General features: G+C 53.0%; 7 protein-coding genes across 7 annotated transcripts; all 7 read left to right on the top strand.

Moving 5' to 3' along the window:
- Positions 1 to 4,116: 4,116 nt before the first annotated feature.
- Positions 4,117 to 6,223, top strand: NECHADRAFT_100409 (uncharacterized protein). Its single transcript, XM_003048164.1, has 2 exons — positions 4,117 to 5,331; positions 5,387 to 6,223. Exons 1-2 carry the CDS (start codon positions 4,486 to 4,488, stop codon positions 5,399 to 5,401), a joined length of 861 nt encoding a protein of 286 aa, XP_003048210.1. The 5' UTR covers positions 4,117 to 4,485; the 3' UTR covers positions 5,402 to 6,223.
- A 1,104-nt stretch (positions 6,224 to 7,327) lies between these two features.
- On the top strand, positions 7,328 to 9,480 carry NECHADRAFT_40286 (uncharacterized protein; the record flags this gene model as incomplete). Its single annotated transcript, XM_003048163.1, has 2 exons — positions 7,328 to 7,383; positions 7,440 to 9,480. The coding sequence occupies 2 exons, from the start codon at positions 7,328 to 7,330 to the stop codon at positions 9,478 to 9,480; spliced, it is 2,097 nt and encodes a 698-aa protein (XP_003048209.1).
- Positions 9,481 to 11,040: 1,560 nt separating this feature from the next.
- Positions 11,041 to 12,167, top strand: NECHADRAFT_80092 (uncharacterized protein; the record flags this gene model as incomplete). The annotated part of the gene is made up of 3 exons (XM_003048162.1): positions 11,041 to 11,468; positions 11,533 to 11,765; positions 12,118 to 12,167. 3 exons carry the CDS (start codon positions 11,041 to 11,043, stop codon positions 12,165 to 12,167), a joined length of 711 nt encoding a protein of 236 aa, XP_003048208.1.
- Positions 12,168 to 12,321: 154 nt separating this feature from the next.
- Positions 12,322 to 12,999, top strand: NECHADRAFT_39775 (uncharacterized protein; the record flags this gene model as incomplete). Its single annotated transcript, XM_003048161.1, has 1 exon — positions 12,322 to 12,999. The coding sequence occupies one exon, from the start codon at positions 12,322 to 12,324 to the stop codon at positions 12,997 to 12,999; it is 678 nt and encodes a 225-aa protein (XP_003048207.1).
- Positions 13,000 to 13,304: 305 nt separating this feature from the next.
- Positions 13,305 to 14,598, top strand: NECHADRAFT_40444 (uncharacterized protein; the record flags this gene model as incomplete). The annotated part of the gene is made up of 3 exons (XM_003048160.1): positions 13,305 to 13,403; positions 13,457 to 14,023; positions 14,077 to 14,598. 3 exons carry the CDS (start codon positions 13,305 to 13,307, stop codon positions 14,596 to 14,598), a joined length of 1,188 nt encoding a protein of 395 aa, XP_003048206.1.
- Positions 14,599 to 15,519: 921 nt separating this feature from the next.
- Positions 15,520 to 17,669, top strand: NECHADRAFT_60847 (uncharacterized protein). The gene is made up of 4 exons (XM_003048159.1): positions 15,520 to 15,780; positions 15,889 to 16,181; positions 16,229 to 16,967; positions 17,018 to 17,669. Exons 1-4 carry the CDS (start codon positions 15,666 to 15,668, stop codon positions 17,509 to 17,511), a joined length of 1,641 nt encoding a protein of 546 aa, XP_003048205.1. The 5' UTR covers positions 15,520 to 15,665; the 3' UTR covers positions 17,512 to 17,669.
- Positions 17,670 to 18,619: 950 nt separating this feature from the next.
- On the top strand, positions 18,620 to 20,293 carry NECHADRAFT_93358 (uncharacterized protein; the record flags this gene model as incomplete). Its single annotated transcript, XM_003048158.1, has 4 exons — positions 18,620 to 18,663; positions 18,719 to 18,797; positions 18,860 to 20,071; positions 20,165 to 20,293. The coding sequence occupies 4 exons, from the start codon at positions 18,620 to 18,622 to the stop codon at positions 20,291 to 20,293; spliced, it is 1,464 nt and encodes a 487-aa protein (XP_003048204.1).
- Between the last annotated feature and the right edge of the window lie 2,916 nt (positions 20,294 to 23,209).

Raw genomic sequence — 23,209 nt, 5'->3', positions numbered from 1 at the left:
GGAAATAATCGCCAACCCAAATTTACTTTGGTGTCATGCCACCGGGTCTGGCTTGTTAGAAGCTATCCACGGGGTCCTTGAATCTCAACTAAACGGTAATCCACGAGGGTTTAGTCCCCCTCCCCTCAAAGCTTGGAGAAAATGCCCGTGAAATGGGGGGAATGCAACGGTACTGATCCATGTCTTGGGGCGGTCGCAGTTGAGGGGAATGAATGGGTGCTGGCTGGGGAGAGATGTGGTCCTTACATAGGGGAGTGGTCAACCAAGCAATGGGTGATCTAGAAAGGGACCATGGGGGTGCCACCGAGGGGGCTGAATCTCTCTCTGTCCTTCTGTAAAAGAAGAAAATCTGCCTTGCCAGAGGGACGCCTGGAGCTTGTTTGGAAGCTTTGACAAGTAGTTGAGCCGCTCGTTCCTTGCACCTGGTTTCGTCTTCCTTGTTCCTTGAATTCACGACACTCCTTGCATTGAACATTCGGGTACGCCAGGCACAAGATTCGACCGCTTCTTCTTTCTTTTTTTTTTTTTTTCCCCCTCTCTGGCAAGTGGTTGGCCATTCAATGCTGTGCATCTGCCAGGTTTTCTCGACCCTCCCACAGAGTACGTATTCTTACCCTCCGGAACTCCGGCAGCAAATCGAGTTGCGAATGGCTTCGCGGCCTCGTATCAAACACGCAGACTTGACCCACATGTGTCATCTGAGGGGTGGGCAGCAAATCAAGAATCGCTTTGCCTTTGTCAGTCTCTCGACAGAAAGGGCAAGTGCCGTCGCTAATGTAGGAACCAATCCTCTTCACCTGCCATGAACGCGTAAGGTGATTAACCTTATACGCGCGCTTTAATGGAAGAAAAACACAAAACAGGGAATTGTGCGATTAGTGCCTGGTCCGTGGTGCAAGACCTAACCCTATCCAGAGTTGTCCAGAGTTATGCAAGCCGCCATGTGGCTACCGGCCACTCCTTCAGACCAAGTGGGCTCGGGAACCGCGGCGGCCCCTCTGAAAAGCAAGTGATGGATCGGTCGGTCGGGGCGGCGGACCTGATTCAGCTCAGACGGTCCTCTTCCATAAGATCGGTTCTATTCAATTCTCCTGCCGAGTCGATTCGATTCAGCTGCCTCCGTCAGCAATCCCAAACTCTACGGGACGCTCTACGCTGCGGGATACAGGCGCCGGCAATCGTCTTGGCAGTTGGAAAAGTCTAAACCTCTGACAACGGAGCCGTTTGGGTGGGTGACAGCGGCCAACGAGATTGTGTGGGAGGCGGCGTTTCTAGTCGCTGTTTCAACTCTGCGACCGCCGTCACGCATCGCTGCTGATGGGCGCGACACGGGAATGAATGATGAACATTCTCTCAGCTTCGATAGGAGCCAGCAAGAGATGCACCCGTTGCTGTCAGTTCGAGGCGTAGCCCTGAGCAATCTCGTTTCTGTGCAGGGCTAGATACCGAGAGGTTGGGTGTCGCTCGGGGTCGTGCTTGGCGTGATCTGGTTGATGCAACTCCGATGGCCGTCAGACCCAGACCCAGCAGCCGTGGATAATCCACCCCGAACAAAGCCTGCTTTATGATCATAACTGGCTGCTCCGTACTCTACTCCGTACGGAAGACTGCATGCCTCGATCCTCGATCGAGTTGCCGAGGTGGAGACTCAGAGACACCGAGATAGCGAGACCACCAACACCAGAATCACTACTCGCCGGTTCATCCCATTGTGCCAGCGAGGTCCTTGCAGTTGCAGTATTACCTCTCTTGCAAACTCTGCCACGCATACTTCAGCTGTTATAGGTGTAAGCGCTTCCTACGCACGCACGTCGTCGTCCTGCAAGCCGTATTGCTCGTTCCATGGACCTGATGCATCCCCCGTAACAGCAAGCCTCGTCAGACACGTGGATCGAGACGGCCATTGCGGCGTGGTGATGGCTGACGCGCGCCCTGTTGGGGTTTTTGCTGATCCGCCATGGGGGCATGGCATGCACAAATCTGCACAAAGGGTGTGACATTTTATGAAAGGCTCGAGACGAGGATTGCGCCGTGGGCGTGCATTGACGTGCAAATGAAGGTCGAGATGGGCCTCGAAATCTCCACTCTGAACTGAACATGGGATGTCAAGCTTCAGCCATCTCGGTCGTCGCAAGCCGACTTCCAACGCGAGAGCGAACCTTTCGAGACCATCCAGAACAAAAAGACCTTATCACGTTCTGACTTTTCCCGCTCAACCGCCGAGGTTTGTTGACGCCGCACGCGTGATTTGCTTGCGGTTGGGACGGGTAAATTGATTTGATCAACGAGCGTTGGCGCCGAGAGGTTGAGTTTCGCGGCACAGGACCAGCTTTGGACATGATCTGCAGCATTCACGTCCAGTTTGGGTCGAGGAGGGTGAGGTACGTATCCCAGGCTATGCTGTTCCTGAATGTCTGGGCACAAAGTGGACATGAACTCGATGCACAAGGTTTGCACCAGGCCGCGGAGAAGACCCAAGATGGAAATGAAGGGGAAGAAGGCGAACAGCTCGCATGGCAGAAACTCAATCTCCCACCGTCCTCCCCAAAATCGCAAAGACATCACCGAAAAGCTTTTCTCAACGTATCGAGACCAGAACCATGGTTGCCTTTTGAGGATCCCGAAGCTTGACGTGGCCCGCATGTTCCAATAGCGGCAGCACATTCCACGGTCCCAACTCGAGGCATTGGCTGAGGTGGCTTGCAGGCGGCTTCAGCGGTCCCAGCGCCTCCAGCGTTACCCCCGGCGCACAGCGCCGCGGCGGCCAGGGATGGAGGGGTGTTGAATGAGCCCAGGGGATGGAAGCGGTGGGGGATTGATTCGAGGGTCGAGGGAGATGGATGGTGGATGGGCATGATGGTCAACCGCCAGGCTCAGGAACGAGGCATCAATGAGACCCGAGACGTTTGTTCAAGGGGACACAGGGCGGCTCTCTCGGGCGTGCTGATGTGCATCGATTCATCGATTCGCTGAGGCTCTGAGGCTCTAGCTGACGCCCTGTGTTTCCAGATCCAGCCACTGGGCGATTGTGGTGATTTCTTTTGGTGTCGCCCGTGTCCCGGGCCGTATAGGTACCGTCGAGTCTTGTGTGAAGGTTTTCCGTGGTGTGGTTTCGTCTTCTGTGTCGTGTGTCGCGGCGTTGAGCGCACGGGAGGTACCTCGTGTCGGGGTGTGAGGTGGTCAGTCACGTCGTTTGCATTTTGTGCAAGAGCCAAGCTGCTCGCACAAACTTGTGCTGTGCGCATCGAGGTGGTGCATGATTCGCCGCCCAACAAGCTGAAGCCGTGAACAGTCGGCATCCCATTGGCGGTGTTTTCGGCGCTTTTGGGGATGGATGGAGCGGACAGCGGCGGGCGACGGACGAGCAGTGCAAGTTCAGTGCAGTGCAGCGCAGGTCGAATGCCGTGCATGATTTTGTGCTCTCTTGTGCAATTAAACAGGAACCACCCCCTGCAGCTCCACCACCACCACCCAAAATATGGTCCCAAAATGGTGCCCAAATCCCTGCTGATTCCCTGATGCCAACTCCACTGGCTAGGCATTCCCCTGTGACCCTCTGAATCCCCCCTGTGCATACCCCCCTGATCCCTGCTCTCTCACGGGGGTCTCGCGCTCTTCTGCCGCTCACTCGTTGTAATCCCAGGCCTGGGCTCGCTCTGACTCCTGTTCCTGGCTCCTCGTCTCCCCTGCTCTCTCTGCCCTTCCAAGTCCCTTCCCTGCCCACTTCCCTTCCAAGCCAAGCCAAGTCCCTCCGCTCCGTCTCCTTCTCGCTTCGCTTCTGGTGGTCGAGTCCCGTCGCTGCCTTTCTCCTCTCTCACTCCGTTTCTCGCCATCTCCCCTTTCAACAAAACAAGCCACTCCCTCCCGCCGCTCGTTCGTTCCAGTCCCTCCTTCACCTCCCCCCACACGCAAAGCGTTTGATCTTCTTTCACCTTTGGAGCGTATTGTGGTGACCAATGCTGCCTTCGTCTCCTTTCCATCGTTGAGTCTTTTTTCTTTCGGTTCTCGTTGTTCAAGGGCGTCTCGTCTCGTTGCCCTTAAGCTTCTTTGTTCTACCACCTTGTCTGGTTCCACGACACCTACGACACGATCCGATCATCTCTCGCCTCCTTTCTTCTCGATCCATCTCCTCTTCCGACCGACGACATTTGTTCGCTCGACTCGTCGACCATCGTCTGTGACCTTAATATCCAATCAGCAAAGGATTCACAGCATCTCGTTTAATATCGACGACTCCCGTTCGCGTCATCGACTTGGCTCACTGTTAATCGAGATATTTCGACCAACATCAAATCGTGGCGATTCACCGCATCTTTGGACCAGCCTGGAGTAACACCAACCAAAAAGAAAACCCTCAGCTTTGGATCAGACAAGCCTCAATTCCAGTTGATCTGATTCGAGGCCCGCTACCGTAATAAGCGGATTAATCAAACCAACCCAAACCTCGCTCACGCTCGCTCTATATTCGATACACAACCAACAACAATGAAGACCACAACAACTGTTTCGTTGGCCTTCCTGGCCGCTGCCAACTTCCTCGGAGTCTACGCTAAGACCGGAGTGCAAACGCCTGCCGTCACTCCCGTCATTAACCAGTTGACCTCGCATGGATGCTTCTCATCTGGAGCCAACTTTACCGTGGAGGCATCAGGAGCAAAGGTCACCAGCGGCTACTGTGGTGATATTTGCAAAGACGCTGGCATGTATGTGTCAGCCATGAAGGCCGATAAGTGTTATTGCGGCATGGTTTATCCTCCCGAGGACGATCTGGTCAAGGACTCGTTTTGCAACTTCCCATGCCCAGCCTACCCCCAAGAGGCTTGTGGTGCCCTCAAGACCTACTACTCGGTCTTCAACACCGGTCTGGAGATTGCCGTGGATGATTATGTGCCAGAAGAGACGACTACCAGTGCTGCTCCCTCATCAACCAAGGCGGCCGAGAGCACCGCCGCTGAGAGCACTGCTGTCGTGACACACACCGATGATGTCACTGCCCCCTCCGATTCTAGCACTGCCGGCGACGACGACAACAAGAAGAAGGACGGTCCCAATGTGGCCGCCATTGCTGCAGGTGTCGTTGTGGGTGTGGTGGTGGTTGGTGCTATTGCTGGTGGTGCCATCTTCTTTGTCCGCCGTCGACGAAACGCTGAGATCGAGGAGGAGCATCGCAGAAACGCTGCTGTGAACGCATTCATCAACGGCTCCAAGCCTCCTGGGAGCAGCGGCAGCATCTCCATGACCGACTCTCGCCTCGATCCTGTCATGGCTCACCGACGACTCAGTGATGGCAGCATCGCTGACAACCAAGACTACTCTCGAAGGATCCTTCGGGTAAGTTTATGAGATATGACTAAACTCATTTGAACATCTCAACTAACATGACCAGGTCACCAATGCATGAGCGAATTCCAAAATTCTTCGAGGCTTATCAGCCAAACACTCCCCATCCACCTCACCATCGGCATTCACGGCGTTTTTGGGATGATAGCTCATGTCTATTGGTCGATCGATTTCCCCCGACGATCTGGCGGCGTTTGACTCTTTTCTGGGCGTAGGGTTAGACCTTTTTATTCTCTTTTGCCTGTGCGGAAATAACGACTGGATTTGATCAAACACGCTCCATGGCACATCGGCTCTCCCTACGCCGTCCACTCCCTCACTTGTCACTTTTCAGCTTCAAACTTTGATTCGAGCAGTCGACTGGGGAAGATGAGAGCAACGCCGCAGCAATTATCCCCAGTATGCCACCGTCATTCTCCAGCACCCTCCGCAGAAATCATCTCCGGGTAAGAGCATCACGGCGGCAACCATACCCTCACGTGTAATCGGCACGTCTGTTTCTTTTTTCTCTTTACGACTGGGAGTCCGAGGTCTCCTCTGTACAAATTCTCCATCTATCTAGCGAGTAGGATGGGAAGCAGGTCTAAAAATTAGAGGGCAACCGGGTCCTCTTGGGATATTTGGGCGGGGTGCTAGCGAGCGAGGTGTCACATAGATGCAGCAGGACGGACGCAGGGGAGATTTTGCCAGCCCTGGCGGAGATATCACGACGAAGAGGGGGCTGGTTTATTGATGGTGTGGGATATCCTATCGTCGCTCTATTTAACCTTTTTTTACTTGATCGTTGTTTCTTCTTCCGAATCATTGACCGATGGAGGTGGTCATGGTGTTTTCTGTATGTAGGATTGCGCGTAGTAATCGAAACACCACCACTTGAGACTTGAAAAGCTGGTTCTTTGGATGTGGTCTCACGAGTTTAGTTTCTTCGATGATCGGACGATGTTGAGCTCCTAGTGAAACCAGCCACATGCCGGGACCGCGTTCGAGCTCGTTGCCCCTTGACGTTCCTACGGTATCATCAATAGGTCGGTTTGAGATAGTATCATCGCTGCGGTTTTTCCAGTTCCGCCCAGCTCCTGTTTCTGTCGGGTTTGAGGTTTGTCCGTCTTGTTTGTTCTCGACCTACCTTGTGTTCCTCAGACGTCCGTCCGTAGTAAGTTTTCGATGAGGCTTGGTGAGAGTGAGCACAACAGGGAGTAGAACGAGCAAACCGCCAAAGCTTCCCGTATCCTCTTACGACACCACTTGTAGATTGTGTACTTAGACCGAGAGTTGCTTGCTCTCTTGGTTTCGATGGTCTACAATTACGTCTAGGATTACGTCTTCAACCTGCAAGATAAGCTTTGTTGCTTGGCCGTTGTTTGACTGTTGCTCCTTCGGCGGCCCTTTTTTTTTACGACTAACCCTGGTAGTTTAAGAGTATATGAGTCCCCTGTTACGTGGACGACTGCTCTGTAAAGTTACGTCTAACATGGCAATATTTGATGTGTTTTTCTCTGGTTCTAGCTTGGTGAGTGGTTTCATCCTATGCTTGCCTGAGACTCAAACGTTGGGAATTTGTCGGTGTTATTCGTATCAACCACTACATCACAGCGCACAAATTAAAAATCTATCGCCAACACGAAGAATAAACAAAGATTAAGATGATCAATCACCACAAGATCAATATGAATTGTGAACGATGCAAAAGACAAGCACCGACTTGACATATGAGGCGTCTAGGGTAGTCGAATTGAGTTGTCGTTGGAGGTTGCGCTAACCACGTGACCATAGAGCTGGGAGCTTGGCGCGATCTTGTCGCGTTGGAAAAGTTCCTGGCTCCAAACAGTTGGAAGGCACCAGCTCAAGCATCACAACACTATTCAATCTGCGCCATCACCCACCCTAACCCAGAAATCGACCTCCAATAATCCTAGAGGCTTCTACTCATCGACATATAGCCCTGATACTTCTTCACAGGGCTGTTCGCCCAAAGCTCAGCTGCACGATGAGCTCCATCACAGCTCCCCGAATCCGTCGCACGGCGCAAAACACCCAGTTCACGTAAGACACCCTCCCATTAATAGGACAATATCCAAAGCGCCAGCTGACCCCCACAGATACAATCTCTCGCGACGTGTCAACGATGTGCAAACATACCCCGTCCAGTCTCCCCAGGGCGCGACTATCCTCATATACGGCCACGAAAACGGTGTGACCGTCGCCTGGCGAGGCGGCAAGCGATTCAAGGCCGCTAAGAAGGTGCCCGAGAAAGAGAACGAGAAGCAGAATGGAACAGGCGAGGACTCTATCATGATTATCGACTCGGACGACGAGGAACCGCCAGCCAAGTCCAAGACAGCGCCCCAATTTGAGGACAAGCCCGAGTTCGAGGACGAGATTGAGGATGGTCCCTACCCTGAGATCGTACAGACACTCGACCTGGCTCTTGGGACGTCGGTGTTGAAGGTTGCGGTGATGCCCATGACCCTAGCACCTGCTGAAGACGCCGCCTGGGGAGGAGCCAAAGTCTTGACCGAGAAGATGGTCTTTGCTGTCTCATGCGTTACCAATGACGTCTACGTCATCACACTTCCTCTCACCCCCCCTTCTCCAGAGAGCAAGGCGAGACCGGAGCTTAGGAATGATCTCTTGGCAGGCAATGCTGGTTCTGGAGCTTGGGGCGAGTCGCTCATCCTGCTCGGAGGTCAGAGCAAGCACAGTGAGGGCATCGCCATCAACCTGATCATGCCCACGGCCACTGAACGACCGGGAACAAAGGCACACGCAGTCGTCGCTTCACACTCGCGAGAGGCCTCGGGCGTTCTCCGTCTCTGGGATGTGCCCCTGAACCCCAAGGACAAGCCCACAAGAGCCCTTGAACCGTTCCAGACCGAATACTTGCCCAATCCCCTCAAGAGCATATCCTTCAACCCCACGCACACAACACAGCTGCTCACAGTCTCCGCGGTGCAAGGCGTGCGGATCTATGATTTTGCGCTTGCTTCTCTAAACGACCTGGATGCGACTGGACCACTACCAGGCCAGGGCTCTTGGTTGTTGTCTCTGTACCAGCCTTTTGCTCGCCCTTCGGCAACAAGGAAGCCTATTCTCGACGCCGCTTGGATAGCACACGGCCGCGCTGTATTGGCTCTCCTTGCTGATGGCATGTGGGGAATTTGGGACATTGACGGTGTTAGCCCTGCTGGATCGGGTGCTATCCTCTCAAGCAAGCTGAAGTCTGGAGTTCGGGGAGCCGCACTGTCAGCTTTCAATGTGTCTGGATATGTGGAGGGAACAAGCTCGCTCCGCAGTGTTACTATGCAGAACAAGGAGAGCAGCACTGGGGAGTTTGCACCTATGACCCCACACACCCGACGTCAAGCTACGGCTTCCCTCAGCTCTGCCATCACTCTTGATCGCCTAGCTACGATCCAGGGCGGTATCACGGTAGCGGCTCTACCAACAACCGGAAATGCCGTCCAAGACGAGACAGTCGTGCTCTGGGTTGGTGGCCTGGAACACGTGTGCGTCATTCCTGGTATTTTGCGATTTTGGGACTCCCAGCTTCGTAGAGGAACTGGCGCTGGTGTAGACATTTTTAGCGGAGCACAACCTACTAGGATGATCAAGCTCCTGGATCTGTCCACTGGTCTTTTGGGCGAGAGGTGCAATGGAGTTGGTCTGGTGGTAGACGCCAATCATACCGCCATCCAGGACGGAGACCTCCCTGCCGATGTATTGATTGTCGGTGATTCCAGAATTGTCATCGTCCGAGAGGGAGATGACGGACCGGGAAAGAAGATTGGCGCAGTTGTCAACACACGAAGACGAGGATTGTTTTCTAAGAAGTCAGATGCCATCATCGTGCATGGCCAGCCAGGAAGGCCAGCCAAGGCGACCTACAACCTCAGCACCGTCAAGTCTGGGACACTGCGACTACGGTCTGCCTCTGGACAACATGACATCACCGGTGATCTTGTGTCGAATAACCGGGCACCATCACGGCCCCGTGTTGGCTTCGACTTTATGGACACCTTGAATGACGCGGCAGACGAGACGGATGACTTTACAAAGCGAGACGTGGAGGTTGAGATGTTGGATATTATGGAGATTGACAAGACCCTCGACAGCATGAACGGAGGTCGACGGAGATCATGAAGGATGGTTGGAGCGACTGAAGAACTGACAAGCGAGCAGATATCGAGGATGAAATAATGAAGATTGGGGACGAAAATGTACGATACCCAACACAACCACACGACATATAGGACCAGCCAAGGATGCAGTCCATGTTCCAAACGTGATGTGCTCTTCATCTCAGTGATTTCTATGTATAGCCTTTGGCTATTCCGCACGGCAAGGTGGAGCGCAAGGAGAGACCCATCCTTGACTGCTTTGTATTCCGAGCGGTATATCAACAAACAAGTACTCAGTACTTTTGTCGACGCCATCCAATGAGGTGGGTTAGGGAAGTGGATTATGTGCCTTGTGCACACATCTCCCGGCTTCCCAGTGTGTATCCTGTTATCTGCTGGCCGAGGGGCATTCTTGACTCGGGGCTTGCCTCGAGGATGATGGGAGGCTCTGAGATTAGTGGGGGATGTTATGGCCTGGGCTGGGAGTGGTGAGCGTCGATACATTTGTTTAATATCTGCTGTGCGCTGTGACTAGGTCCATCAACCAGGCTGCCTCCAGTCTTGTCAAACCCCCACCAAGTAAGCAGGCCTCTCTGCGCTCTCAGAAAGTGTATCTTCTTTCAGGCCTCGAATCTGTCATTGTATTAGCCCTCAGTAATTACCTCGGAGAGAAGGAGAGCTTACCAGTCGTCCAGCGAAGGTGGCGCTGCTGCCAGAGAGAAATAAGTCCGACAATTAACTGAAGGATGCCGAATGTAATAGAAATAATGACTTCAGCAGACAGCATTGCTTGAGCCATGGTGTGGTATCTGGGAATGAGATTTGTCGTGTCCGTGTGCGTTGACAGTGACAATAGAATTAATTGCTGTAAAATGTCTTGTACCGGGTTTGAGTACAAGTCTCGCATAACAGCGAGGACACAGCCCTTTTAATATGACTTCATTTAGGAGTTTTTCAATAGCGGTAAGTCAGGATGACTTTCTCTGCATCAAAAACCCATTGTCCAGGTCGTCCATGACCGTTGAATGCTGGCATGGTATGCCTTGAGCGCAGAATAGTACTTTTGAGTGAAGCTTCTATTGCGGCTGGGAACGCCTCAGGGCAGAGAAACAAACGCGCACATAAACCGTCTTGGCCCCACAGTCGGTAAGGGAAGAGAGCGGTATGGACAATTCACTGGGTGGGAGTTGATTGATGTGGCGTATAATAGTAGTTTTGTTTGGTCAAAAGGCTGCATAAGACCAGGGTGCAGGAATAGTAGTTTTGCATGCGCCCCTGCCTCGCAGCGAAATAGTAGTTTTGCAAAATGCTTTCAAGCCCCCCGTAATGAGGCTTATGCCCAGACCCTTGCACTCTGTTTGCTGGCCTACTCCTGCGACCAAAGATAGGACTTTTGTGCTCCAGTCGTGTGCCTGCTTCCTCAGGCGCTTTGCAGTATATGTTCACACCAAGTCCTCTCCAACATGCAGCATCACTTTCCCTCCCCTCCATCCTTTCTATTTCCTCTCTAGCAGGTCCATCCGCTTTTTCTTGCTGGTATCTTGCTGGCATAGCCGAGTCGCGAAGAGATCCAGATATCAACATGGATCTTTCGACCACTACTCCAGCCTTCTTCAGGGAGCCCAATCCCATCGAACAGCAAGCTTACCAGTTCCATGGCGTTCACCCAGCGCTCGACGGCTCGGCTTCACAGTTGCAAGCGCCGTATGGGCAGTTTATGACAGACCAAAACCACGTGTTGCATCCACCCAATCTGCCTGAAGGATATCCCACCCACGCGCCCCAGAATGCAGGTTATTTTGGTGATATTGGCCATATTGGCGATACCCAAACCATGCCCGCAACTTCCATGGGCCCACCCCCCAAGCGTCGAAAGAAAAAGGCCCCGACCCTGCGCGCCGAGGCTTGGGAGCCATACAAAGCTCGAATCCTCGAGCTTCATGTTACGCAGAAGCTATCACTGGGGATGGTTAAGAAGAAGATTGAGGAGGAGTTTGGGTTTACTGCTGAGTACGGGGTTCTTTCCAAGGTAAAGCGAAACAACTTGAAAACTGTACTGATGTGTGCTTTACAGGATACGTCAGTATCGAACACGCATAAGCCAATGGGGGAAGGACAAGAACATCAAGCGAGTGGAGATGGAGGCAATTGTCAGGAAACAACAACAAAGGAAGCTCGCTGATAGCGACAAAAGGGAGCTAGCCTTCACGGTCCGAGACAGGACGGTGGAACAACATAAGATTGACCGATGGATGAAGAGTCATAAGGTCCCTCAAGATCTCTTGTATGCTCCTAGTCCCGTGGCATGTAAGTCAACGTGTGACGAATATTGCCTGCATACGACGGCTGACATGCTGAAGCCACCCCATCCGATGTGTGCTGTCGAACTATTTCTGAACGCGGTTCCTTGGCCTCTAGTCCCGCATACTCAGCACAAAGTCCGAAATTCTCACCGGAAGGCATTATGTCCATCGCCCAGAGTCCTGCGATTTCTTCTCCTGCCCTCTCCGTATGGAGCATAGCTCAGCCTCAGAGCGGTACTTTTGTTGGACAAAGCCCGGCCCCTATCTATCGACCTCTTCCAAGCCTCCTTTCGGGCTCTCCTCCTACTCCATGGGCCTTTCAAGGCCAACTGGATACTGCAACATATTCTCTGCAGTATCGGTACAAACAAACGGACGAAGAGCGTCTGCGAGAAGAAATGTCTAAGGCGGAGACTATGTTCGGGACCAGCGATTCTAGGACCCTGGACATATTATTTACACTAGGCAATTTGCTGGTGACCCAAGGAAGATACAAATCCGCCGAGGAAATGGCTCGCAGATTGGTAGAAGGTCGCCGAAGTGCGAGCGGAAACAATGGCATGGAGACGCTTGATGCCTTAGATCTCCTTGGACGAGTTTTGACCTGCCAAGGATTCTATGCTCAGGCTGAGAAGCTGCACCTACGAACATTCAAGTTTAGTAAGGTCATGTTAGGAGACGAGCATCCAGACACCCTGGCGAGCATGGACAGCCTGGCGTTGACATTCTGGAACCAAGGCCGATTGAAGGAGGCGGAAGGGCTACAGGTAGGAGCGATGGAGACGAGGAAGAGAGTGCTAGGAGAGGAACATCCCGATACGCTGGCGAGCAAGAATAACCTGGCGTCGACATTCAGCAACCAAGGTCGATGGAAGGAGGCAGAAGAGCTACAGGTAGGAGTGATAGAGATAAGGAAGAGAGTGCTAGGAGAGGAGCATCCCGATACGCTGGCGAGCAAGATTAACCTGGCGTCGACATTCAGCAACCAAGGTCGATGGAAGGAGGCAGAGGAGTTACAGGTGGGAGTGATAGAGACGGCGAAGAGAGTGCTAGGAAAGGAGCATCCCGATACGTTGATTGGCATGCACAATCTGGCCCTCACCTGGAGAGGCCAGGGCCGTACCAGAGATGCTTTAGATCTGATGCGAAGCTGCGTTGTCCTACGAGAGCGAGTGCTTGGTACAGACCATCCGCATACAGCAAAATCGGTGGTAGCCCTCGCTAAGTGGAAAATATGAGCGACTTATCTAGAGAGGAATAATTGTGAATTGACAACATGAAGGACGCAGAATACTTCGTAGTAATGTACGTGCAGAGCGCGGACGTCACGGTGTGGGGTCAATTAAGATCCCTGTCAATTTCGGCGCGACAGGGCGCGTCATGACGTTCCCGCACGCGTCAAGTTCCTTCCTCCTTACAATTGAAGTTTCCTCCCACTTGCGCCCCTTCCCTCCTTATTCGTCTTTTCACCCCCAGGCAACACTCACCTCTCTCTTCTCTCTTACCAACCCAACACACATACACAGAGAAGAAAGTCGCCAAGATGGGTATTAAGCAGCTCTTTCAGATCATCAAGGAGGAAGCTCCAGATGCGATCAAGGAGGGTGAGATCAAGAATCAGTTTGGCCGAAAGGTCGCCATCGTGAGTCGACACGTTCTCCAGGCGTGATGAAATCCTAATGTTGACTTTTGAAGGATGCCTCGATGAGCATCTACAGTTTCCTCATCGCCGTACGATCCGATGGTCAGCAGCTCATGAACGACAGCGGCGAAACGACGTCGCATCTGATGGGCATGTTCTACCGCACTCTCCGCATGGTCGACAACGGCATTAAGCCTCTATACGTCTTCGATGGTGCGCCCCCTAAGCTCAAGTCTGGCGAGCTGGCGAAGCGTTTCCAGCGTAAGCAAGAAGCCACTGAGGGCCTCGAGGAAGCCAAGGAGACGGGCACAGCCGAGGATATTGAGAAGTTCTCCCGACGAACTGTTCGTGTCACCCGAGAGCACAACGCCGAGTGCCAACGCCTGCTGAAGCTCATGGGTATCCCTTACATCATCGCGCCCACCGAGGCTGAGGCCCAATGTGCTGTGTTGGCGCAGGCTGGCAAGGTGTATGCGGCGGCCAGTGAGGATATGGATACTCTATGCTTCAACTCTCCAATTCTGTTGCGCCACCTCACATTCAGTGAGCAGCGAAAGGAGCCTATCCAAGAAATTCATCTCGAGAAGGTTCTTGAGGGACTTGGTATGGAGCGCAAGCAGGTAAGTCGCATCACCCCCCCTGAACCACTCCTTTTACTGACTGTTTTGCCTAGTTTGTGGATCTCTGTATCCTTCTCGGCTGCGATTATCTCGATCCTATCCCCAAGGTCGGCCCTACCACTGCCCTCAAGCTGATCCGTGATCACGGTTCATTGGAGAAGATTGTCGAGGCGATGGAGAAGGACCCCAAGAAGAAGTATGTGCTTCCCGAAGACTGGCCCTACAAGGATGCGCGGGATCTGTTCTTCGAGCCCGATGTGAGAAAGGCCGACGACCCCGAATGCGACGTCAAGTGGGAGAAGCCAGACATGGAGGGTCTGGTGCAATTCCTCGTTACGGAGAAGGGCTTCTCGGAGGATCGTGTCCGCAGCGGAGGCGCGCGTCTGGAGAAGAACCTCAAGAGCTCACAACAAGCTCGTCTAGAGGGCTTCTTCAAGCCGGTTCCCAAGACGGATGCGCAAAAGGCAGCGCACAAGCGGAAGCTGGAAGAGAAGAACGAGGAAAAGAAGAAGAAACTCAAGCAAGAGAAGAAGGACAAGGCGGCGGCCAAGTCGAAGCCCCGCGGAGCCGCATAAGCAGGTGCCTGACTCGAGAGCGGTGAGAAGTAATGCGCTGGACTGGACGAAAGGACTGAAAAAGTAGAGGCCTGGTTTGGCCGGGATCGGGATCGGAGTTTTGGCGCGTGGAGTGAGGCTACGGATACATCCTGCGTGATGATCGAGGTCAATTGCTATCTTGGTGTGCATTTATCTGGGATTAAGAGAAGAAGGCCTCCATAGCTGCTTAGCTATTATTATGCTTTTGCCATGGACGGCTCGTGTGTCGAATTGACGCTATTCAAAAGATGATGACCCTACTAATGGTGGATATTCATCTTCCCCAGGTTTCTTTGCTGACCAAAATCACGCATTCCCGAGCTTCACTGAGTGACCCTGCATCTTCTCCGCATCCCCAATCTCGGTCCCTGGCCTCGTTTACACATGGCGCCCGAAATCCTGTGGAGGAGCAAGCGAGTCGTGGAACGAGCCTCGGGGAGACTTTGGCAATTGTCAGCGTATGATTGGACAGGGAGAGCGAACCTCGGCATCCCCACACAGTCCTATCATGACATCAACAGACACACACCCCAGGGTCGCCACGAGGGTTCTCGGCGCTAGTAAGCAGGTTGACTTTTGTTCTTTTTTGCTGCGCGGCGCGGCGCTGTCTTTGGCTTTCACATGCTTTCTCTTGTCTCAGCCAGAGCGAGGCGCAGGGCACATGACCATGACCGCATCTAGAAGTGCCGCGAACGACTCATGCATGACCTGCTCTGCAGAAGAGGGAGAGGTCAGCCTGTGAAAGAGACCCCAAGTATGGGGAAATGTAAACCTAGACGGGGTTATTCTGGGGGTGGAGGCACACTCCGGACAACATGTGATTGTCGACTGTGTACGTTTTTGCCGAACTGAATTTAAAAGGGGGATGGATCGTGGGGAAAGATAAAACCATCCTGGCAAGATCTCTTGATTCCTCTTCTTCTTTCTTTTCCCTCTCTCTATTGTGTACCTCTAGACTTTCTTGGCGCCTTTCCCTGTAAGATTAACCCTGGGAATCTCACATTTTCTCACGTCAAACATTATCAACGCCTGAAAAGAGTTTCAAGATGGCCCAAGTATTTACCAAGGGCGACGTTGCGTCGCATAACAAGCCCGGAGACTTGTATATTGTTGTCGATGGCGATGTCTACGACGTGACCAAGTTTCAAGATGACCACCCAGGTGAGCAAAGATTCCATTAACTCTACGTTGCGCCTCCAGACGCCACGAACAGTTGCGACCTGCACTCCACAGACGCGTGCATGAACCGTTTCTCTAACGTTTAGCTAGGCGGCAAGAAGATTCTTCAGCGCGTCGCCGGCAAGGACGCGTCCAAGCAGTTCTGGAAGTACCACAACGAGAGCATCCTGAAGAAGTACCAGAAGCAACTTCAGGTCGGATCCCTCGATACAAAGCCCAAGGCTCCCGAACCCAAGGCCGAGCCCAAGCCCGCTCCCGCTCCTGTGGCTACACCCAAGGCTGTTGCTGCTGCTGAGAAGGAAGCTTCTAGCAGTGAGGAGCCTGATGCCCTTGAGCCTTATGGAGATCAGATTCCCTTTGGCGATCCCAGCTGGTACCAGAACGTGAGTTGCACCTTGACCGGGTGTCGAGCCAATGCTGACTTGAACAGTACCACTCTCCCTACTTCAACGAGACTCATGCTGCCCTTCGCGCTGAGGTCCGTGAATGGATAGACGCCGAGATCGAGCCCAATGTCACCGAGTGGGACGAGGCCAAGCAGGTTCCCGAGGAGATCTACAAGGAGATGGGCCGCCGGGGCTACCTCGCCGGTCTGCTCGGCGTCAAGTACCCTACCAACTACGTGCCCCAAGGCACCAAGTCGGTTCCCCCTGAGAAGTGGGATCTGTTCCACGAGATGATCATCACCGACGAGCTGTCGCGCACCGGATCCGGCGGCTTCGTGTGGAACGTCATCGGAGGCTTCGGCATCGGCTGCCCCCCTGTCATCAAGTTTGGCTCCAAGAAGCTCAAGGACCGCATCATGCCTGGTATTCTGAACGGAGACAAGCGCATCTGTCTTGCCATCACTGAGCCGGATGCTGGTAGTGATGTCGCCAACCTGACTTGCGAGGCCAAGCTGAGCGAGGATGGAAAACACTACATCGTCAACGGTGAGAAGAAGTGGATCACCAACGGTATCTGGTGTGACTACTTCACCACCGCTGTCCGGACGGGTGAGAATGGCATGAATGGCGTGTCATTGCTTCTCATTGAGCGCGGCGAGGGTGTCACCACACGACGCATGAACTGCCAGGGTGTGCATTCTTCTGGTACAACGTACATCACGTTTGAGGATGTCAAGGTCCCCGTTGAGAACCTGCTCGGCAAGGAGAACAAGGGTTTCCGAGGTAAGCTCTCTAACCGAGTCTCAAGACTGTACTTATACTAACGGCTCTAGTCATCATGACCAACTTTAACCACGAGCGTATGGGCATCATCATCCAGTCCCTCCGCTTCTCTCGTGTCTGCTACGAGGAGTCGGTCAAGTACGCCAACAAGCGACGCACCTTTGGCAAGAAGCTCATCGAGCACCCCGTGATCCGGATGAAGCTTGCGCACATGGCTCGACAGATCGAGGCCTCTTACAACTGGCTCGAGAACCTCATCTACCAGTGCGAGCGCATGGGTGAGACCGAGGCCATGCTGCGGCTGGGAGGTCCCATCGCTGGCCTCAAGGCCCAGTCGACCTTGACCTTTGAGTTCTGCGCCCGCGAGGCCAGTCAGATCTTTGGTGGTCTGAGCTACTCGCGCGGCGGCCAGGGCGCCAAGGTCGAGAGACTGTACCGTGATGTGAGGGCATATGCTATCCCCGGTGGTAGCGAAGAGATTATGCTGGACCTGAGTATGAGGCAGAGCTTGAGAGTGGCGAAGGCCATGGGTATGAAGCTTTAAGATGCTTATGATGAAGCTGCAGGAAGTTTATAATTGGGTTTTGTACGATTACTATACTGGAGTTTGGATAGCCAGCCATATCAAGATACAATGTGGCCCAGTTAGAGCGAAGAATGGTTACTTTTATTCGAGCCAATGAAAACAGGATTTGTGGCATGACAGCTACGTATTGTTGAAGTGAAGGCATAACTGCCCTGGTCAAGCGAGATCAAGAAGTTAATTCCAGGGGCCCTGGTTGGCCCCTCTCACGTCATGATGTTAGAAGCCGTGATGCGAACTGTTTGTGGACGGCTGCCAAGACTGGGGATGATCTTTGGCCAGAATATGGGTAGAGATCGAGGAGCATAAGTCGTATACTGAGATTGAAGAGCTTTGCAACCACTGGGGGTAGCTTCAAGAGGGCGAATTGCACCTCGAGCAGCTCATTCCCCTACTCAATGAGTTTCCATATCATGGCTTTTACCGAATAGAGTTTCTCCTCTGCTTTTGCGAACACGCCACCAACTCCTTGTATAGAATATCTGCCTCGGCAGCCTCCTTCAACCAATTCAGCCCTTGGCAAGTTCCGACCAGCTGATCGATCTGCCAAGCCTAACCTGCCCACCTACTCACCTCAGGTCAGTGAGTCGACCATGGCCACGACTACGACCAAAACCGGGCTGCCCCGCCGCTGGAAAAACACGTGACCCAGGAAATGCAGGGCCCTTCCGCCGCCATGAGGCACACACCAGCGTCACCTTCACCTTCAAACTCTAAACCTGAGCCTGCCTCACAACTTCTCTCCCCTTCTTCAAAAACCACGTACCAAACTCACAACAATCTTCCCTCCACGACCACGAATACCCACGCGATCTCGGCTGCGCGCCTGACACGAGCGAAAGAAACAATACCGAATCTCTCTCCCTCCCCGAAAGCCGCTTCGATTCCATTCCCCGGGTAGTGCAACCGGACCTCCCCCCACACGACACCAAATCAACCCTCGCAGCTCCTCAACTGCTGCCTCCCCTCGCGCCACCAGCACCTTTGAGAGGTCAACCTCTGTGCTGTTTTGCATATAATATCCTCCTCCTCACTCTCCCTGGATCCGTAGACGGATCCCACTAGCGCAATGGCGGATCAGCTAGCAGACAAGCTGAAAGCTACCCAAATCAGGTCCGCTGCGCCGCCCTCGCGGCCCTCGTTTGTGAGCTTGCGCTGACCCCAGCAGTGATGGCCTGCCCACTGGAAATGACGACTGGAAGAAGAGCTTGAACCTCCCCGCCAAGGATAACCGACAACAAACAGAGGTATGCACCCGACTCCCCTTTGGCGCATGGTCCCCCCCGCATTCTGACCTGGCGCCTCTCAGGATGTCACAAACACAAAGGGCCTCGAGTTTGAGAACTTTGCCCTGAAGCGAGACCTGCTCATGGGAATCTTCGAAGCTGGTTTCGAAAAGCCCTCCCCAATTCAAGAAGAGGCTATCCCTGTCGCATTAACTGGACGAGATATCCTTGCACGAGCAAAGAACGGCACTGGCAAGACGGCTGCCTTTGTCATCCCTGCGTTGGAGCGCATCAACCCCAAGGTCTCCAAGATCCAATGCCTCATCCTTGTCCCCACACGTGAGCTTGCCATGCAGACCTCGCAAGTCTGCAAGACCCTCGGCAAGCACCTCGGCGTCAATGTCATGGTCACGACTGGTGGTACCGGTCTTCGAGATGACATTATCCGTCTGCAGGATCCCGTCCACATCGTCGTCGGCACCCCCGGCCGAATTCTTGACCTTGCTGGCAAGAACGTTGCCGACCTCAGCGAGTGCCCCATGTTCATCATGGACGAAGCCGACAAGCTTCTCTCCATTGAGTTCACTCCCGTCATCGAACAACTGCTCCAATTCCACCCCAAGGACCGCCAGGTCATGCTTTTCTCCGCCACCTTCCCTCTGTCTGTCAAGGACTTTTCCGACAAGAACATGGTCAGCCCATATGAGATCAACCTCATGGACGAGCTCACCCTGAGGGGTATCACCCAATATTACGCCTTTGTCGAAGAGAAGCAAAAGGTCCACTGCTTGAACACCCTCTTCTCCAAGCTCCAAATCAACCAGTCCATTATTTTCTGCAACTCGACCAACCGAGTCGAGCTGCTTGCCAAGAAGATCACTGAGCTAGGTTACTCTTGCTTCTACAGTCACGCAAAGATGCAGCAGCATGCTCGAAACCGTGTTTTCCACGATTTCCGAAACGGTGTCTGCCGAAACCTTGTTTGCTCCGACTTGCTCACCCGAGGTATTGATATCCAGGCGGTTAATGTCGTCATCAACTTTGATTTCCCAAAGAATGCAGAGACGTATCTGCACCGCATTGGTCGATCCGGCCGTTATGGCCACCTGGGTCTGGCTATTAACCTGATTAACTGGGACGACCGTTTCAACCTCTACAACATTGAAAGGGATCTGGGTACTGAGATTCAGCCCATCCCTGCCAGCATCGACAAGTCTCTCTACGTTTACGAGAACCCCGAGTCTATTCCTCGACCCATCTCCAACCTCCAGAGGGGTCAACAACCCGCTGGGCTGGTTCAGCAGCCGCAGCAACAGCAACCATTCCAGCCCCAGCAGGCACAGCAGGCTGGTCTGCCTCAACAGGGCCAGGGTAACTGGCAGAGCCAGAACGCCCAGCACAACAACCAGCACTTCTCGGGCGGACGGGGTCGTGGCCGAGGCCGTGGATATCGCGGTCGTGGCGGCCAAGGCGCAGGCGGACGAGGTCGCGGCCCGCCCCGTGAAGCCCAAACCTAATATCACACACATATGCATGGCGTTAGGTGGGGAGACGGGGTAACGGTTGATATTTCGACATGATTTTCTCGTATTGGGCTGTTTTTTATGGTTGGATTGTACATTATTCGCACATTTCTGGCGAATGGATGGAACGGCGGAACGGATTTCATCGCTGATGGCGCACAACGACTCAACACTCTTTCATCTGCCCTTTTCAGGCATCATCACACTTGCGATACAGACTCGGCGGTCCACACACTATGGGACCGGTAGATCAGCTTCTGCTTTTGCGACTACACACACAAACAAACAACAACAACTCAACTTGTCGGTCTGTACGATACCCATCGGCTTTGACTTCTGTTCGGCTTGGTTCATGATATCTACGGATGACGAAGGGAAAGCGGGACGGGAAGATGCAAAGGAAAAGGTGTTCTTTGGGCATCGACTACGGTAGACATACCTGCTTTGGGGCTGGGTACGGCCACGGTGTGGGAAGAAGGGACCGGAGGGCTTTTTGAGACTCGGGGCGTTCCAGGCATTTTGTGCAGGATGGCGTTGCCCCCGGTTTGCATTTGAGGGCTGTGGTTTTCTGTGGAGGTCTTGTGGGTTGAACGGCACCTCTGCGGAAGGCATGGGGGAATGATACCCTGACGACAAATCTGCGTTAGACGAACGGACCTCGTATGAGATGGGACGTGGGCTCTGCTAGAAGTATTGGGGGTTGGGGGATGTTTCTTGATGATACCTTTTGGGAATCATCTTTACACCTGATACTCCCTGGGCCATCTGGAGACAAGATACGGCCTCGATTCGGACTGTTCTCCTCGCGACGAGGTCGAGGATGGAGCCAGGGAGGTTGCTGCTGGTGAGCAGCAAGCAAGCTGACGAAAACGACGAAAAAAGAAGAACAAACCAAAAAAATCTAAGGGAGGGACACTGGATGGACTATATGACTTTCGAACCGGCTTGGTTAATGTCTGCAGGATGCACGGGTTGTTGCATCTTGGTGACGGCATGGCTGGGGCCGGTGAGGCAGATGGTCTATCTGAGCATAGCAATGGAAGATTCCATTTTCTCTCTCATGTGAAGTGTCATGTTGAAGACTGAGTGCTGACGCGTTGCTGGGAAGCTGACAGATGGCATCTTGATGTTCAATGTTGATGTCTCAAGTGTGTACATGATGCCCATGTCGATGATGGATGAAATCGTAGTGCTTGAACTTGACATGTGACGTACATTGCCTGGACTGAAGGTGTTGTTACACAGTGTAGTGTGAAGGATCAAAGCCACGCAAGAGGGGAGGCTGTCCCAGCTGTGATGCTAGCGAAAGGGGATGGCGAAGAAAGCTGACATGAGGTCGAAGAGCCAAATTGCATGTAGTCCAAGTGTTTTCAAGTAGGTAATGTAAGAGTCTACAATAATTTGTTTACTTACATTGTATGGAAGGCACCCCCTTTATGAGCAATGGCCTTTGACAATCTGCCTGTGGACCCTTTGCAACGCTGCAAAGTCAAAGGATCCGATACGAGCGAGCGTGAGGCTGTCGTGAGAATTATGTATTATGTGCATGCATGTTGCTTTGTAGATCTGACTGACTCAGCCACGAATTCATTTTATGCCAGCTGATAGGGCACTACTGTAGCTAGCGGCTCAATGATCTTTGGTCTCGGGATGGCAGTGCTTCCCGAAGGCATGTCCACGATCTGCGGCTCACTGCGTGTTTCCCCCTTTCCTCTCTGACATGCTGAACTCGGACAATTAAGCAGCAACGTCTTGTTTTTAATCCCGTGTCCTCCATCATGCAACAGGTGGAGACACCTTTTTTTGTGAGACGAACACCTTGTCACGGAAGACCGCATTCCTCGCGGACCCCGAGAGATCCGTGCTCGACGACGGATCGGAGATAGCTTAACACAGGCCAGGGGTAAAAGATGGGAAAAAAGAAAGCAAAAGAGGCAGCCAAAGGAAACTATGTGCGGGGGGGAAACTAAATGATTAATCGGGGGGAAAATAAGGCGCCGTGTTGCTATGGGAGAGACGATAGTGACCGGGGATGTTCTCCGCGTATCGACCGTAGCAACAGGTCGTGTAGAGTGTCGGTTGTGTGACGGGCTTGGCCTTGGTCATGACATGCCATCAATGGCAGGGTCATGGGCCAGGGTCAGTTTTTGACAGGAGGATAGGTGAACAAAGACCTAACCATTGCGGATGTACGGATAGTTGGTAGGTAGCGACAGAGAGATAGTAAGGTCTCTCTGTCTCTTGTGGTGTGGTGGTGCCAAGGACCAATGCAATATCGCGAATTGGGCACATGAAGTAATCAACACAAACCCATGGAACCCCAAGCCAAGCACTTGGGGTGTCATAACGGTACCTAGGGCATCCATGACGGAATATGCTAGCGGTGAAGAAAGAAAAAGTAGTCAGGGGGTCTAAATGTCTTGGAACAAGAAAAGACTTGGAAAAAACGAGAATGATCTTCTGTCAATCAGCATGGCCGCCAAAACAGGGGACTGTCGATCAATTCTCCCTACGACTTTCACTTGTTTATGCATTATCTCATCCAATTTATGGGGTGACGAGAATAGAAAAAAAGACGGCGCGTAAGGTAGGACAAAACACTGCGCCCGGAAGTCTTTCTCTCTTGTCCAGCCAAGTAAATGGCGAGACAACATCAACACAGCTAATGTAATGTCCGTCAGCTGGAGCCGACCGCCGGGCGGGTCCTACATGATCCCCCCCGTGGCTTAGCAGGACGGGCGCGGTGCCTGGGGTGATTCCATACATGGGAGATGGTGGGGATTTGGATCGGAGGCGAAGCTGATGGATGAGCATTGTGTGTCAAATTATTCGAAATCGATATCGAGAACGAATTCGAATAATTCTCGTGATATTTTGTTCAAGTCTCATGTCCTGGTGAAAAGAGTGAGG

This window comes from Fusarium vanettenii (genome assembly GCF_000151355.1).
Source record: "Fusarium vanettenii 77-13-4 chromosome 5 genomic scaffold NECHAsca_12_chr5_2_0, whole genome shotgun sequence".
Taxonomy (NCBI): Eukaryota; Fungi; Ascomycota; class Sordariomycetes; order Hypocreales; family Nectriaceae; genus Fusarium; species Fusarium vanettenii.
This window is presented reverse-complemented; position numbering and strand designations above follow the sequence as displayed.

Excerpts from the sequence above, each read along its gene's own strand:
- NECHADRAFT_100409 (XM_003048164.1), top strand. The coding sequence starts at position 4,486 with ATGAAGACCACAACAACTGTTTCGTTGGCCTTCCTGGCCGCTGCCAAC.
- NECHADRAFT_60847 (XM_003048159.1), top strand. The coding sequence starts at position 15,666 with ATGGCCCAAGTATTTACCAAGGGCGACGTTGCGTCGCATAACAAGCCC. Across the intron at positions 15,781-15,888 it reads GTTTCAAGATGACCACCCAG|GCGGCAAGAAGATTCTTCAG; the intron begins GTGAGCAAAGAT and ends ACGTTTAGCTAG. Across the intron at positions 16,968-17,017 it reads GGAGAACAAGGGTTTCCGAG|TCATCATGACCAACTTTAAC; the intron begins GTAAGCTCTCTA and ends TAACGGCTCTAG.